General features: G+C 44.8%; 1 protein-coding gene across 1 annotated transcript in view; it reads right to left on the bottom strand.

Annotated features, from left to right (window-relative positions):
• The window catches only part of GALNT2 (polypeptide N-acetylgalactosaminyltransferase 2), a 690,029-nt gene that overhangs the window by 65,470 nt on the left and 608,479 nt on the right, over positions 1-16,080 (bottom strand). Inside the window, exon 13 of the mRNA XM_078649088.1 lies at positions 14,330-14,413. Coding sequence (XP_078505214.1) covers positions 14,330-14,413 — 84 coding nt within the window. The remainder of the gene's footprint in view (positions 1-14,329; positions 14,414-16,080) is intronic.

Here is a 16,080-nt window from a genome sequence, read left to right as displayed (position 1 = left end):
CCTCCAGAGGGAAGCCCCAGCCATGATATGTATTGTAAGCATGGGATTGCCCCACTCTTATTCAATACCATATGGCATAAATACACCAAAGACAATGAAGAATTACAGTGGCAGCTGACAGGCTCCTTTGACGCGAAAAAGATCCAGTATTTGCAAGACCGTCTGTTTGCTAAATGCAGCAGACAGGCCATGTTTGACACCCTCAATAAGAGGCAGAAAGAAGCAAAAAGGAGACGTATCAGGGCAGAGAAATTAGTGAAGATAAAACAAGGACAGACCATAACTCAGAAAGTCATTGCTCATGATAAGACTGAACAAAATATTGAATGTTTAGATAGACAGTTTAGACTACAGGTGGACAAAAGTTATGTGACTCGAAATGAAGCAGAAGATGAAATAGAGGATTTACTGGATGTTCGACCTCCCCCACCCTATGCGCCACAACGCATATATCCCGCCGTACCTCTACATGCGGCTACGGTGCCTTCAGCCTCCGTCCTAGAGGCAGACGTGTCTCTCACCCCTTTGGGTGCTACTCGTGCCATGACTACCTCATTGAGAGACACGGCTACCCTTATCCCGACACCCCCCGGGTACTTCCCGTGTCGTTTTAGCAGCACGAGTCCCATATGGACATCTCAATCAGCTGGTGCGACTCCTGAGGATAGGGATCGTACTCCATTGGGGGATCCAGGTGGGATGAACGCTAGGCGACTATTTACGAGAGCTTCACTGGGCTATAGTGAAAAAGAGGATATAGCAGAACAGGCAGTGAAGTGGATGCGGAAGGATGTATACACAGTGGCCGATTTGTGGAGTACCATAAGGGATCTCGAGCCGGTCATGCAGCAACATGCTTTGCATCAAATGTCTCGATATCTTATTGACGCAAGGGAACAATGTTTCCAAGACGGATTAGCCCCTCAAGTATTGTATGACATCTTGGACCGAGCTCATAAGTTCGATCTAAGTCAGGTAGAAGTGTACAAAAATGTAGAGACGCTGGTGAAATACCGAGGTAGAATGATTGTAAAATGTCCCAACTGGAATTTTCAACATCCCATGAGGGAAGTGCATCCTATTTTCCATCCTGAGGTACCTGAAATACGTGATGGTGCTAATCAAGTTACAAGAGCCCGAGAGGATGCGCAATTTCAGGAACAGTGGGTATATATGCCATGGAAGCGAAGTAAAGTACTTGATCTAAAATCACAGCTGCCTGACCCTCATAAAAATCCCACCGCTTACTATAAAGAGTTAACTGAAGCCGCAGCATCAGCTGTAATGACTTTAGCTGATGTCGAATTGTTTTTCGGGCTGTTGGTCCCTGTAGATATATGTGCGACAGGTTCATGACACCGATCATAGAGCAGAATTAGGGGGAACCTGGAATTAGTTGAAAGACTGGGACCAGGACCGCAAGCCTGGAGACAAGCCTCGAGATGAAATTACTACTCTCCCTGCGAAAATAATTGCCTATATGCACACGTTAATTCCCCCACGAAAAGTCGATTGGGATAAATTGACTGCTTGTAAACAAAAGAAAGATGAAAGTGTTTCTGATTTCTTCATTCGATTTAAAGGTACTTTTATTGATTTTAGTGGGCAGGACCTTGCCACGGAAGGCGGGGTCCGGTTGTTTGTAAATCGCTTCGTGACCAACCGGATACCTGAAGTCTCTGCTCGGCTGCAAGCCGCAGAGAGTACCTGGACGACCTCTACCCCCTCCATAATACTGAGTATGGCCCAATATTATGAGCACAGGGAAAATGAGAGTAAGGATAAAGTGGAGAAAAAGGCTAAGGATCTTAAAACTCAGGTGTTGTTACAGCAAGTCATTCGAGGACAAGGAGGAGGGAGAGGAGTCCGAGGGCCTGTGTCCAGAATGGTGGGGACAGGAAGAAGTGCAGGCCCGGCCCAGCCGTTAGGGATAAATCAGTGTGCTTATTGTAAACAGGAAGGACATTGGAAAGCTCAGTGTCCGTTACTGCTTGCCCAGAACGGAGCTGTCCGAGGACGGGGACATGGTTGAGGTGGTTCGGACCGAAGCGATATGCGTAGGGAGTAAGTTGCCCAGGGGAGGTCTGAACGAAACCACTTTGATAACCCTCAAGGAAGGCAATATTTTAATGAGGATTATGCATTTGGGGATCAGGATGGGTATACTCACCCATAGGACAGCCAGGGACAGAGTAGGGGCCAAGTGTCGATCCCAGTAAATCAGCAAGGACCCTATGTGAAAGGGGAATTGATGGGGACTTCCGAGAATTTTCTAATTGACACAGGAGCAATGAATAGTTCTGTTGCTCGATCATTGGTTCCAGGGGCGGCTCTGTCCGGGCAAAATAATGTACCCGTGGGATTTTCAGGAGTTCCGGTGGTAAGCCCCATCTCTAAACCCCTCCCATTCACCATTGGCCCTGCTACAATTGATTCCCCCTTTTTGTTGACTTCACATTGTGGGGAGAATTTATTAGGTCTGGATATGTTGAAGAAATTGAATGCAAAAATATATTGTTCCCCTGATGGTGTTTACTTAACGATACAACCCTACACAGAGAATATGAAACAGTGCTCTACTAAGAATGAACCTCTTCCCCCTGAGTTCGATGCTATCCCTAACTCGTTGTGGGCAACAGGGGATGCGGATGTCGGAAAATTAGACATCCCTCCCGTTCATATTACACTGAAACCTGGTGTGAAATTGCCACGTATACCTCAGTATAAGATCTCGCCGGCTGGCGAGCGAGCTTTACTTTCAATTATTCAGGATTTAATTGATAAAGGAGTGGTGGAGGAAACCGCTGCCAATATTTGTAACAGTCCTATTCTCCCAATTTTGAAGAAATCCTCTGATTCTGGATCTCCCGGGAATATTGATGCATATCGTTTTGTAATAGAGCTGCGGGAGGTTAATAAGATTGTAGTACCTCAGTACCCCGTGGTGACTGATATCACTACTATCCTCACCATGATCCCACCAACTACCAAATATTTTTCGGTCATTGATTTGAAGAATGCTTTCTTCAGTATCCCGATTCATCCAGATAACAGGCAGATCTTCGGCTTCTCTTTATCTGGCTGAAGCTTTAGATTTTGTCGTGCACCTCAAGGCTATCCTGAAAGTCCGAGTATCTTTAGTCAGGCCCTTAACCCCTTCCATGCTGGGCCGATTCTGCTCCTGTGCTGCAGATTTCAGCGCGGGTGCGGTCATGACGGCCCCCAGCCGTCATCAGCACACTAGCACTGTAGTGCATGACGGCTGGGGGCCGTCATCAGCATGCAAGGTGTTAAGGCCCTTTTGGATGTTTTAGTTCTGCCCGCGGGTAATGTACTATTGCAATATGTGGATGACTTGTTGATAGCGTCCGACACCGAGCAAGGTTGTAAGGATGCCACTGTTAAGTTACTGCACCATCTGGCGGTGAAAGGTAATAGGGTATCCCTATCCAAATTCCAATATTGTTGACAGGAGGTGACCTACCTAGGTCATCTACTGTCGAAGGAGGGTAGGCGTTTGACTCCTGAGCGATTTACTACTATCTCTAACATGTCTGTCCCTTGCACCCAGCGTGAAGTTTGTGCTTTTCTTGGCATCACTTCCTACTGTCGCCAATGGATACCTAATTTTTCTCTTCTTGCTAAACCTTTGTTACATTTAAGCACTAAAGATGTGCATGAACCCCTTCCCTGGACTAACGTGTGTCAGCATTCTTTTGACTCTTTGAAATCTGCTCTTTGTTCTGCACACGACTTGGGTACTCCTGACTACCGTAAACCTTTTGTACTCTATGTGCATGAGGTCGACGGTTGTTCGCTTTCAGTGTTAACGCAAGGATTTGGTGGTAAGCAAAAACCTTGCGCTTATATCTCGGCCACATTGGATAATGTTGCCAGAGCGCTTCCTAGCTGTCTGAGGGCCACTGCAGCTGTTGCAGTGGCCATCCGGCAGTCGGAGGGGCTCGTTCTAAATTCTAATCTAACAGTGATGGTGCAGCACGCAGTGGATGCATTGCTAAATAAAACAAAAATGCAGCATCTTACAAGGGCACGCCTCACCGGCTACAAATTGACATTGTTTGTTCCGCATATTACGATCATGCGATGTGCCACGGTAAATCCTGCCACATTGTTACCTCTCCCTTCGAATGAAATTACAAATGATATACACGATTGCATATTTCGGACTGAAGAAGAAACGAAGGGGAGGATTGACCTCACTGACATTCCTCTATCTGACCCCCAAGGGGAATTATATGTGGACGGGTCTTGTTTCAAGTTAGCAGATGGCACAACAACAGCTGCATATGCAATCACTATGCTGAAAATGGTATTTGAGACCTCTCGAGTTCCCTATGGATCAGCTCAGGCTGCGGAATTAGTGGCATTGTTACAAGCCTGTGAATTAAGTGAGGGACTCGAGGTTAACATATATACAGACAGCCAATACGCCTTCGGCGTGGCCCATAGCTTTGGGCGGCTGTGAAGGAACAGGGTTTCCTCACCTCCCATGGTCAGAAAATACAGAATGGCCCTTTGGTGTTGCAATTACTTGCTGCCCTCACCTTGCCCAAGAAACTAGCCATAATAAAATGCAGCGCCCATAAGGCGGTGGTGGATGAAGTGGGCGAGGGGAATGCCTTTGCTGACCAGATTGCTAAACAGACGGCTCCGTCCATGTTATCAACTATGTATGTAACAACCTCAGCAAGATGGGTGGAAGAATCTGATCTGTTCAATAATAGTATAGAGAGTGTGACAGAAATACAGAAGGAAGCCACTCCAGCTGAATTGACACGGTGGGAGCAGGAAGTGGGAAGGTTGGATGAAAATAACTGTTGGGTTGATTTAACAGAAAAACAAAGGTGGTTGTTGCCCAATGCTTTGGTACAGGCCGTTGTAACTATGGCCCATGGTTCCGCTCATATTGGAGCTAAAGGTATCTGTGCTTTGTTGGACCCAGTATGGAATAACCCCAATATTCAAAGGACGGCAGTCCATTTGGTCCAATATTGCATGGTCTGTTTACAACACAATCCGGGAAAAGGGGAAAGTGTGTTGAGTGAGAACTTTGCACCTCCGACTTTACCATTTTAAGTGCTTCAGATGGACTATATCCATATGGAGCGCGTCAACAACTTAAAGTATGTTTTGGTAGTGGTTTGTGCCTTTAGCAAATGGGTAGAGGCTTACCCAACTAAAGATAACACCGCTTTGGCTACAGCAAAAGCTCTTATCAAGGAGTTTATCCCTAGATATGGGGTGCACCGCTTGATTTGGTCTGACAACGGGGGGGGCACTTCCATGGGGCTCTTGTCAAACATATTTGTGACGGGCTGCAGATACGACCGAAATTCCACGCAGCTCGACACCCTCAGTCAGCAGGATTAGTGGAGAAGTATAATGGGATACTGAAGCTAAAAATGGCTAAGATTCAAGAGAGTACTGGTTTAAAATGGCCTGACACCTTACCCCTGGCCCTCATGTCATTACGAGTTACCCCTCACTCACGTTCTGGTCTCTCTCCTTATGTGATCTTTGGACGGCCTGCTAATGTATGGGGAGTGCCCAGACCACGGTCATTTACTGATGTTGAATATCCTATGTTGATTGATTACTTGTATACCTTGACTAAAGACCTCCGTTCTATTCATCAGCAGGTAGCATCTGTACTGCAGACCCTGCCAGAGAGCCCCGGACATCGATTGGAACCCGGCCAGCGGGTGCTAGTCAAGAAATACGAACGAGACACCACCCTGGCTCCGAGATGGTCTAAGCCATATCAAATCCTTCTCGCCACGCGGACGGCTGTAAAGGTGGATGGGAAGAAGCATTGGATCCATGTTTCCCACCTCAAACGGCTACCACTCCCACTCCCTTATGATCAGCAGCACCCTGATGGAATTTTGACCCAGGAAAATGAGAGAGCCACTGCATTTGTTCCTTTTTCCGACGCCTGCGAAACAGAGCCGAGGCAAGAAGAAGGAGTAACAGGAACGGGCGAAACAGCCTCAGTTGAACCCGTAATTGCCCTTAACCCTATTACCAGTACTCCAATAAGTGGGGGCTCTGATGAAGGAAACTTGCTTTTCCCTTTGCTGTTTTGTGATCAGGAAACTCCGGGTCATGTGCGTTACAACCTGCGGCCAAGAAAGCATCACGGTACCTCAGCCACCACGGCTAGGAGATAAGGAAAGACTTGAATAAATAGGGTTTGTTAGATTTGTATCTGAGGCACTGAGCAAGACACTGGACTGAACTCGTTGAGAGCTGGAACTTTGGTATTGTGCTCTGTTCAGAAAGAAAGACTGTTACATGTAAAAGGCCAGGTTGTACATCGGATTTCCACGACGACTGCGTTTTGTTTTCTTGAGATGAACGATAGGAGTCTGCCTGTGAGACTCTAGACGGACACAGGGAGAAGAACCCTCTGGCAGGACGGACTGCTTTGCCCGAGTTTAGCTTTGGACTTTTAGTTAGGAATGTACCCTTTTGGTCGTATTGTACCTGAAGAAGAACGCCCTTTTGCACCACGATACTTGTCATTTTATGAGACAATGTTTTCTACTTGGACCATGCGTGTGAAAATAGCATTTGTGTTAGTAATAGCCATTATATTAGCCATTTTTATGAGTATATTCGTATATTTAGAGTACAAGCATCCGATGCAGGCGATGATGCCCACTACCGTTGCCCCACCTGAGCATTTGATGTTCACCTTAGCCCCACATAAGGAAAGACATCGTCAGACTTACGCTAAGAATGTATTTGTAGAAATGCTCCACCAAACCCATAGCACCACCAATATGACCGATTGTTGGGTTTGTGGACTTCTGCCATCAGTTATGCATAAACATGATTTGTTTCTCTCTCTGCCATTATCATATTTAGGTAGTTGTGAGGCATGGTTCCAACTGTTCTCAGCCATGTATAACCATTATGTGGAAAACCCCAAACAATATTCAGAAAACGATTAAAACATGATCTTAGCTTATATTGAAACGCACCAGGGGTTTGATCGAGCAGGAAATGAGGGGGAGGGATCATTGGATCCAGAGGCCTGTATGAACTTATATACGGCGAGTGAAAACAGTACTTGGTTGAAAGATGAACTTTATGATTTTTCTAATTTTAACCATTCTCAGTATTTCCAGCAGTTCATAACCAGAAATGTCACTAGTGAACGTGTCTTACCCATCCCTATCTTGAATACTTCCTCACTCTTTTGTGTGCAGGGGATTAGGCATGTACAGGTTGGGAATAGCATCTGCAATTATACATATAGAATGAAGATTTTTAGTAGCCCTCCACTGTTAACGCCTCCGAATGTGTATTTTGTATGTGGGGAAAATGCCGATACCTGGTTGCCGCGAGGGTGGGCAGGCCAATGTTACCTGTCCTTTCTATACCCTCCTGTATATATAGCAGACTATCATAAAACACATCAACTCCATAACACGAAGGTGATTTCCAATAGGCAACGAAGACAGCTCGGAATGACTGAAGTTGACCAAACTGACACTTCCTTGCAACAATTTACGGATTTTACTAAGGGTTTGGTCCCATTCTGGGGACCGATATTCAATAGTAGTGAGATAAGGCGATTGTCCAGAATAGTGGAGAATGTCATAAATATCACTACTGAGATTATGACCAATATAACTGAAGAGCTTCAGGCGACGAGACTCGTTTCTCTTCAGAACCGGATGGTTCTTGACGTCATCTTGGCCGATCGAGAAGGAGCATGCCGGGTGATCGGCAGCTCCTGTTGTGTTTACATTCCAGACTCCGCCCCCACGGTCCATTTAGCTATCCAGAGGTTGCACCGCATTGCTGCCGAAATGCACATTGAAAATGGGTCCTGGTCACTGTCTTGCTGGTTTTGGGGGCTTCTGTCTACCTGGGGTTGGAAGTTATTGATGATAGTTGCTGAAGCTGCCGGTATCCTCTTTACTTGCTGCCTTTGCATGCAATGCGGTCCGGCCTGTTGCTCTTATTGTGCTACCAAATTGACAGCCATGATCGTCCCTTCTCCCAGCCCTTCTAAATCTCAAATGCTCCAGCAGGAGATTCGTGAGTTGATGGCCATCGATGAGGACGTTTTCCAGGATTAGTACTTTTCTTAGTTAGCTACATCACGCTAAAAGGAGGGTTTGTGGAACTGAAATCTGAATTAGGCCTAGTAAAACGTATTGTAACAGTTAGAAATTAGCGTGATGCATCTATTAGTCTAGTGAAGGTGTTCGAGTGTCAGTAACCTCACACATGTAATAGTTGAGGGGTCAATGTATGCCTATTTTAGTTATTCGCCTTATAGATTAACTCTACCAGCGCCGTTTTGTGGCCTAGTCCGCTTGCGTCACTAGTGGAAACCTACCATTGCATTTAGTAAGAGTCGTTCTCTCGAGAAATAGGCTGACAAATGTAGCCAACTGCTGCTTCTGCCCGTTAGGCCTGTCAAGGTTGTAGGTGGGGGTAGAATGGATAAGCACATTCCAGGAGGTGCTGTGCGGACTCTCCTAGTGCTGGCAGAAGGGAGTCACCCTCCTCGACCTTGCTGTAACGAGCTGAGCTAAACTAAGGATGCTTTGTGTTCCATATATGGTCCTTCCTTTGCACCAACCTGAACCAACTTGTATTTTTCCTTCTTAGGTAATGGTTTCGAAATGTAACAGTATATATGTGATCTGTTGATAATGTGCCAGCAGTCTTCTCGGCGGACCTCGAGGGGTTAGGTCGCAAGAGGCTCCTCTGGCAGAGTTTGTTTGTTTAATAAATGATTGAACCTTCTACACTGCCAACTGACTGATTATTGGTAACTGGTATTAGGGCTATTTGTAAGTATAGCTCTATTGGGTTGTAATTATTTTTCTGTACTTCAGGGCTCCGAGGCTACCATGAGGGGCTTAGTGTTCGAGTGGTCAGGTTCAGGGCCTTTTGGAAGCTTTATTACCTCGTATTCTTTGTTTTGGGCATCCTTCGCCCCTTTCTTCACCACCTGTTTCTTCTCAGCATCAGTCGCGCATGTTTTGATGTCTGATCCTTCACCATGAGCTGTCTCGGCTTTCTGAATGTTGTCGTTAGACAGGGCGATATCTTTGGGTAGAACCTGCGTTCTCTGAGTGCCCGACATGTTGGTGCAGTGTTCCAGCCTCTGTCTTCAGAAACCTTAAGGGTCTTTGGTACAAACGCAACACAGGGCTTGCAGTCCTCACCTGGGTGGGCCTTCGGGAGACAGAGGTTGCACAGCTCGTGGGGGTCTCTTTGTGCAAATTTGGGGTGGCAGCTGGGACTGAATTTAAAGGAGGTATTTAGCATGTCCTCTACCTGCCCTCATTCTTCAACCACTTGACTGGTGCCAGTAAAGTCTCCCATCGGAATGTAGAGAGATGAGTCCCCTTCTGTCTTGTCGTTGTCTCTTTTGCAGTCTTCAAATCACTCGATATTCTTTCCCCCCAAAAAACTCACATTTAAAAAAAAAAACTTTTGGAGCTCCTTTGTTGCGTCCAGACCCAATGGTGGAAAAAAACATCTGAAGATGGCGTCTGTGCACATGAACATCCGGGGTGTCTAAAATCACACAGGGGACGGGCATACCACCAAATGGTGATCAACGATGTTGCCTAAACAAAATAAAATACTTGGTATATGGACAGCTGGCTACCAAGATGACGCCAATCACTCCTGGAGGAAGGTTGTCAACTTTCACCTTGTTATCTCCTCAAATGAAGGAGTAGGCTGTGCAGGCTCGGGTGGAGGACTTTACCTTTCTGCTGCGACAAGTGGCAACCAAATGGAGGATGTGCTCCAGGCCGGAAGTTCCCAGTATCACACTCTACTTACCCACTCCAAGATCACTTGGATGAGTTGGGCCCAATCTTTCCTGATCCTTCTCAGCACTCTGGGCAGGAGTGGAAGTAGTAGAAAGGCATGCAGGAGTCCCAACCCTAGCAAAAGGCATTTCAGCGGAAAGACTGCCCTGCAAACCTCAACACCTAAAAGTGTGGACACAGCACATTTCCTGGAGTGGTGAATATATCAAGCCAGGGTTCTCCCCATTGGTGAAATATGCCCTGTTCCACTTCCAGGTGCGACTGCCATTCAGTATCCATTAAGCAATGGTGGCTATGTTTGTCTGCCCTGGTGCTTAAAGATCCCACCAGGTGTTGGGCAACCACAGAGATGCCCTGAGCATTCTGTCACTTCCACAGACGCACAACCTCCTACTACAGAACCCACAACTGCATGTTGCTTAGTTTGGAAGAAAAACCACACGTTGTTGCATTGTCAGTAAATACTTGTACCCGTTAACCCTTGATGGTTGGAAGAAATACTTTTGTGCCAAGTGAATTGGACAACAACTCCAACAAGCTGATGTGGAGGCGAATCTCCGTTGGAGGAGAGTCCTCTGTTCCCGACCTCTCCAGGTGACCTCCCCAGCCCTGAAAGGATGCAGAATTATGATTGTTAGCTCTAGGTGGGGCAGGGAGGGGGATCTGCCACCATCCAACCATGGACGAGCAGCCACCAACGCAGATCTTTTACAGTCTCTTTCAACACCTGGATGAACTCTGATAGGCCCCTATGTGCTGAGCCCGTTGAGACTTCAGATATCACTGCAGTCTGTATGCGTCAGTAGGTGTGGTCCACAAGAGGTTTGCAGGAGGACAGGAAGTCCAGAAGCCTCAGAGCCCTTTGCACTAAGACCCAGGTCAAGCATTGGGATCATGGCCCAAACGTCCTGAACTCGTTGGGGTGAAGGAATGGCTGGGCCAAATTGAAGGGGGCTCATTGTGAAGGAGTCAGGTCTGACGTTGGCATGTTCATGGAAAATCCTAGTGATGTCAAATGATCACATGGAGGAGGCTTACAACTGTTTGAGGAGACTCCGCCTTCAGTAACCAACTGTTGAGGTAAGGGTAGAATGCTATTCTCAACCACCATCATCCCCTTTGTGAGAACCCGCGATTGAATTGGTAAGACCAAAGGGGAGCACAGAGAACTGAAAATGCTCCTGGCCTACCTGAAACTGCAGGTAATGCCCGCTGGACTGCAGGATGGGGATGCAAAAGTACATGTCCTACAAGTCCTGAGCTACCATCCAGTGTTCTGGATCAAGACAGAACATTGGCCTGGGTGAACATGTTGAACTTGCCCTTCTGGCAGAAAAAGATTAGAAGGCAAAGTTCTAGGATAGGGATAAGGTTCCCATGCTTCTTCACCACCAGAAAATAACAGGAGTAGGAACCAGTCCTGATCTATAAACCTGTGACCCTTCCCATTAATCCCTTGGCTAAGAGACTCTGAACTTCTCCATGGAGTATGGGCATGTGGTCCAATGGGAGGAGCTGTGGTGTGGGTCGCATGTCCAGGGTAAGGGATGGGATGGGTATGGAGTATCTTTATTCCATGATCTGAAGCATCCTTTGATCTTTGTGTTGAATTCTTTGCAATGTAGGGTCTGGACGGCCTCGTGGCGGGACCAATTCCGGAATTTCAAAAATAACCAAAGCAGAAGATCAGGGAACGCATCTCGACCACGACTAAGCCCGGACGTGTTAAAGAGATTTAGAGAAACCAGTTCCAAAATAAAGGAAATTGGTCCCAACACGAGGCCGTCCAGACCCTACATTGCAAAGAATTCAACAAAAGATTACATCCTGCATTTTCCAAGCCATCATGAAGCCTCACAGGCTCTTCTCACATTAAAAATCTTTTAAGCCAGCAATTGATTGAGTCTAAATGCGAAATCGGCTGATTTTGCCAAATAGTGTTTGGTCCTGAAGAGAACCCCCAGCCAACAACCCACGGGGTTCAAAACGCGTCGACCTTTTTGTTGTCCCCCTTTTTTTAAAAACAAGTGTGATTAATGTGTAGATGTTTTCTGCCTGGTTAAATGACCTGTGAATGGACGCCCATAAATTGGCACAGTGCAGAATTTTTTCTGTTTAAGAATTCACACTGTTTTCTGTTTTTTCTTGATTGACTAACCAATGTTAAAATGTTTTGAACAGAAAAGAGTACTTGGTTACATGTTCTGTGTTTTATGTTTTGTATGTGAGTGAGTCGTCTTAGATGTTGTCTACCATTGGTGTTTTGACCTTGAGTCATTAAGTGTTGTGTTTGGTCAAATGTTGTTTGGTCTTGTGGTATAATGTTAAAAATTGTTGAACTATGATATATGATACACCTGCAAAACAAAATGTTTTTTTGAATAAAAAAAGAAATATTTTTTTTAAATAATTTTCGAGGAGGTTGACATTTTGTGTTGTCCCCTTGATGATTGGTTTCTCAGAATAAGGATCAGTACAGGCAATGTTGTTGTTGGATTTTGATTAGAGGCTCAGTCTTTCTTATTAGAGCCAGACCCTGTGTTGTTAGACCCCTTGTTTTGCACGCAGTAGTGGCAAACATTGTGCGTGTCACTGAAAATGCATAGAGGATCTCAACCAAAGTAAATGTGTGTGTTGCTATTGTCACTGACAATCTGCTAACCCAAACAGATAGTGTATACACACGTAAACTAAATTCCAATGACATGTATGCATGTTGCCACGTTGTAAGTACAAAAAGCATGCGGGTCACTCAACAGGTGTAGAAATGTCAAAAATGAATGACAGCTGAAGTAGATTTCCCAAACCAAAGTTGTGGTTCCGCAGTGACAAAAAACATGTTGCACGATGATGCAACCGTGCTAGCGCCCACCTAACAGTATGGCAATTCAGAAACAGCCCGAGGTCTCTGTTGAAATGGAGTTGAGCTGAAAAATGATGCAGAGGTTGAAACCACGAGCAGTAAGTAGAATGCAGTGAGTTGCACGTGGCGTAACCTCCATGCAACTCTTGGAGGATTAGAATTCAATAGAAAGTACCACCGACTCATGGGCCAAAATATTGACTTGCGCGATCCTGGTCATTAACTTATCAAATGCTCCTTGCCGTGTAGTTGATGCCAATAGAGAAATAAAACACAGACAGGATTCCTGCTTGAATAGGTTATCGCACAAGTGGGTTGTTAAAAGAAAGGCTGGTGTGGCGGGTGTTAAGTCGTTGCCACATTGTGGAAGCGTACACACCACAATAGCATGGAACTTTGAACAGGATACTTTAATCACTTCCAGCTCAGAGCAGCACCAGGAACTATCTGCCAGTCAAGTCAAACCATCACATTCCATGATAGAATGTAGAACACATTACCACAGAATCGAGTCAGGGATTAATGTTAAATTACCTACCAAAATAGTACCAGACCGTAAAATTGTTTACCTTCCAATACAAATTGTTGGTTGCATTATAGAGAGCTGTTTTTGAATTCATATAAAATACAGTGAACCAACATCCATCCATACAAAGCAAATTTTTCACCTGTGCATGACGTGTTATGGAAAAATTATAACAACAAAAGAGTGCCTAATACTGTGAGTTCGCAAGTGACAGTGTCCCTACCTGGAGGAAAACACAGTAGGAAAGAAAATTATATAGACTAACTTGAGCGGTCAAAGGACTGAAAAAAAGGAAAGAAAAAACTATTTTCTAAAAGAACCCTCACTCACCCTAGTGGTGACATGCTTCATCATGGGGTTCCCACGGGAGAGACCGAATGTCCCCCCTGTGTGCTACGACGCCTGCAATTGCAGCGGAGCAGGTTTTTTGTTAAGAGGATGTATAGTGATGTGAGTGATGAGTGAGGCAAGTGATTGTTAAAAGATCCCAACTGGACTAAAAAACTTTATTGGTGGACAAGCTGTTCACATTAAAAACAGTAAGGCCACATGGTGGTTTATATTAGAACCCCAGTGTCCTGGTGTGAATGGTCAACATGTTTCTGCTGTATAATGCGTGTTTATGCTCAGCTTTCTTCAGGACCAGTGAAATAAAAGAGAAAGTCCTCCGGGGGTCCACGCTCGCTAAGGCGTGTCCTCTCCATGGGGACAATAATGTAAAAAAATAAGGATGCAAAACTTCCCTTATGTAACTCACGGTTTTTTGCTCGTAATCAGTGCTCCTGGAATGTGCCCGGAGACTATATGGCTCGTAAAGTGAGAGTGCCACATGGACTATCAGGGTGGCAGTATTCTTCACGTTATGCTCGTTTTGTGACACAACGACTCGCCGCCCGGAACCTAGATTCAGGTCCACTGTAGTCCGGATCTTGTGTTATGGAAAAAGCCACATAAATATGCAACAAACTACTATAATATGCACTGATGAACTCTATCCATTTACTGGTGCCCTATCAAGCACCAACACGCCACTTCTACGTTATGCACTGGAAGTTGTCAACATTAACTCAATGTGATTCGTCAAAAAAGGTGCATTTTCATCCTTACCTTAACTCTGGATAGACATTTTCCAGGTACCATTTGAAAGGCTTGCAACTTAGTTTCTTTTTCAGATCCAGACGGCTCTGTATACTGTATAAAGAAGGCCAAAATTATATTCCAGACAAGGACATTCACTTTCATGTTCAAATACTTAAAAAAAATTATTTCCGTGGTACCCTTTTTCTTCCTCCGCACTTAGGTGTTTCTCACTTGCTACAACAGTAGCATTAGCACAAGGTTCACAAAATGTAAACAGCTGACAATTGGGGCAGTTACTTACTTATGGTTCGTCAATGGCCTTTAAGGCACAGTCATTAGTATTTGGCAATAAACCTTGAAGTTACCTTCAGTTCAATTGTAGGTCCTATTTTCACGAAAAAGATCTAATACTTCTGGAGAATCGAACAATAATTGTGGTTGACCTCGGGACCAGCACTTAATTTGTAAAAACATTAAGTGCCAGAGTTCTCGTAGGAGGACACTGCACCTTGCACCACACATTGCACCATTGCCATGATGTCAATGATCGTAACAACACAACTACAAATCAATACACTCCTACAATTGCGACAATTCGGACTACCAGACCTCCACAGCTGTAAGAATGGCTTGAGCGGCATTTAATAGTGATGTTTAATGCATATTGAATTCCTAGTTTCCTGTGATTGTGCTCATCTCTAAATTATCCAGGCAGCCCACTTTGTGGCAGACTGTCACGAGTACCACTGGCTCAAATTAAGCACTGCTAAGAACGGAGATATCATGCAAACCCACGAACATTTTTTATAAGAATATTTAACAGAATGGCCTGCTGTAAATAAAAATAAAACATATTGACTGGAAGGACATATGAGGCCTACTCAAAGTCAAGCAACGCTTTTTCTTGAAGGTCATCACATTGGTAATGAGTCTAATTTTGAACTAGCAACAGTGAAAACTGCTACAGCATGCTTCAGCTTATAATTTATATACTCAATTTATTTCATCCCATCTTCATTGCTTGCTGAAATCCATATCTTCAATTAGGCTGGAGTGTCTTCGAAGACTGGAAAACTGTTAGAGCACTCAAAATTAAGAATGAGCTTTACCTTTGATTGGGACTACAAACCAGTGTTCAATGTGAATACTGTGCAAGCTTCTGGGTTGGATACTGAAGGAATATTACAATGTATAAGCCATAATATGTTTGGTTTTCGAGTTTAATAATACTTTATTTAGACGATCAAGTCCATCAAAGTGGGAACAGTGAAGTGCAATAGTGTTTAAAATTAATATAATGAATAAAAGAGATAAAAACTCATTAGGTAGCACAATTTGTAAATGAAATTTATGCCTGAAGTGGGGGATGAGATGGTAAATGTAGACAAATATATAAAAGAATACTCAACTGTTTTTGACAGCATGCAAAGAAGGGACAGAAAATACTTCATGATTAACACAGACAGTTCACAAATGGATGTAAGCTCTGATTAAGATAAAACCTAAGGACACATTGGGATGTAACATAATAGTGCAAATGAGTGTCTAAGAGAGAATCCAGCTGTTGTGACACTGCGAGTGCAGCGGTCTGCAAAACCAGCCAGGTTGGGGCATCCGCAAGTTGTCACACCTCGTGGTGCGTGGGGATTTGTTATTGTTTTTCTCCGGGTGGCAGAGCGAGGCCAGTTTGTAAAGTGGCACGTGCTGTAAGTGACCTGAGGGGGTATTTGTTAATAGCCGGGGTGAGCGTGATCTTAGTCTGCAGATGGTTAATGGTA

The sequence above is a fragment of the Lissotriton helveticus genome, chromosome 6 (genome assembly GCF_964261635.1).
Source record: "Lissotriton helveticus chromosome 6, aLisHel1.1, whole genome shotgun sequence".
Lineage (NCBI taxonomy): Eukaryota > Metazoa > Chordata > Amphibia > Caudata > Salamandridae > Lissotriton > Lissotriton helveticus.
This window is presented reverse-complemented; position numbering and strand designations above follow the sequence as displayed.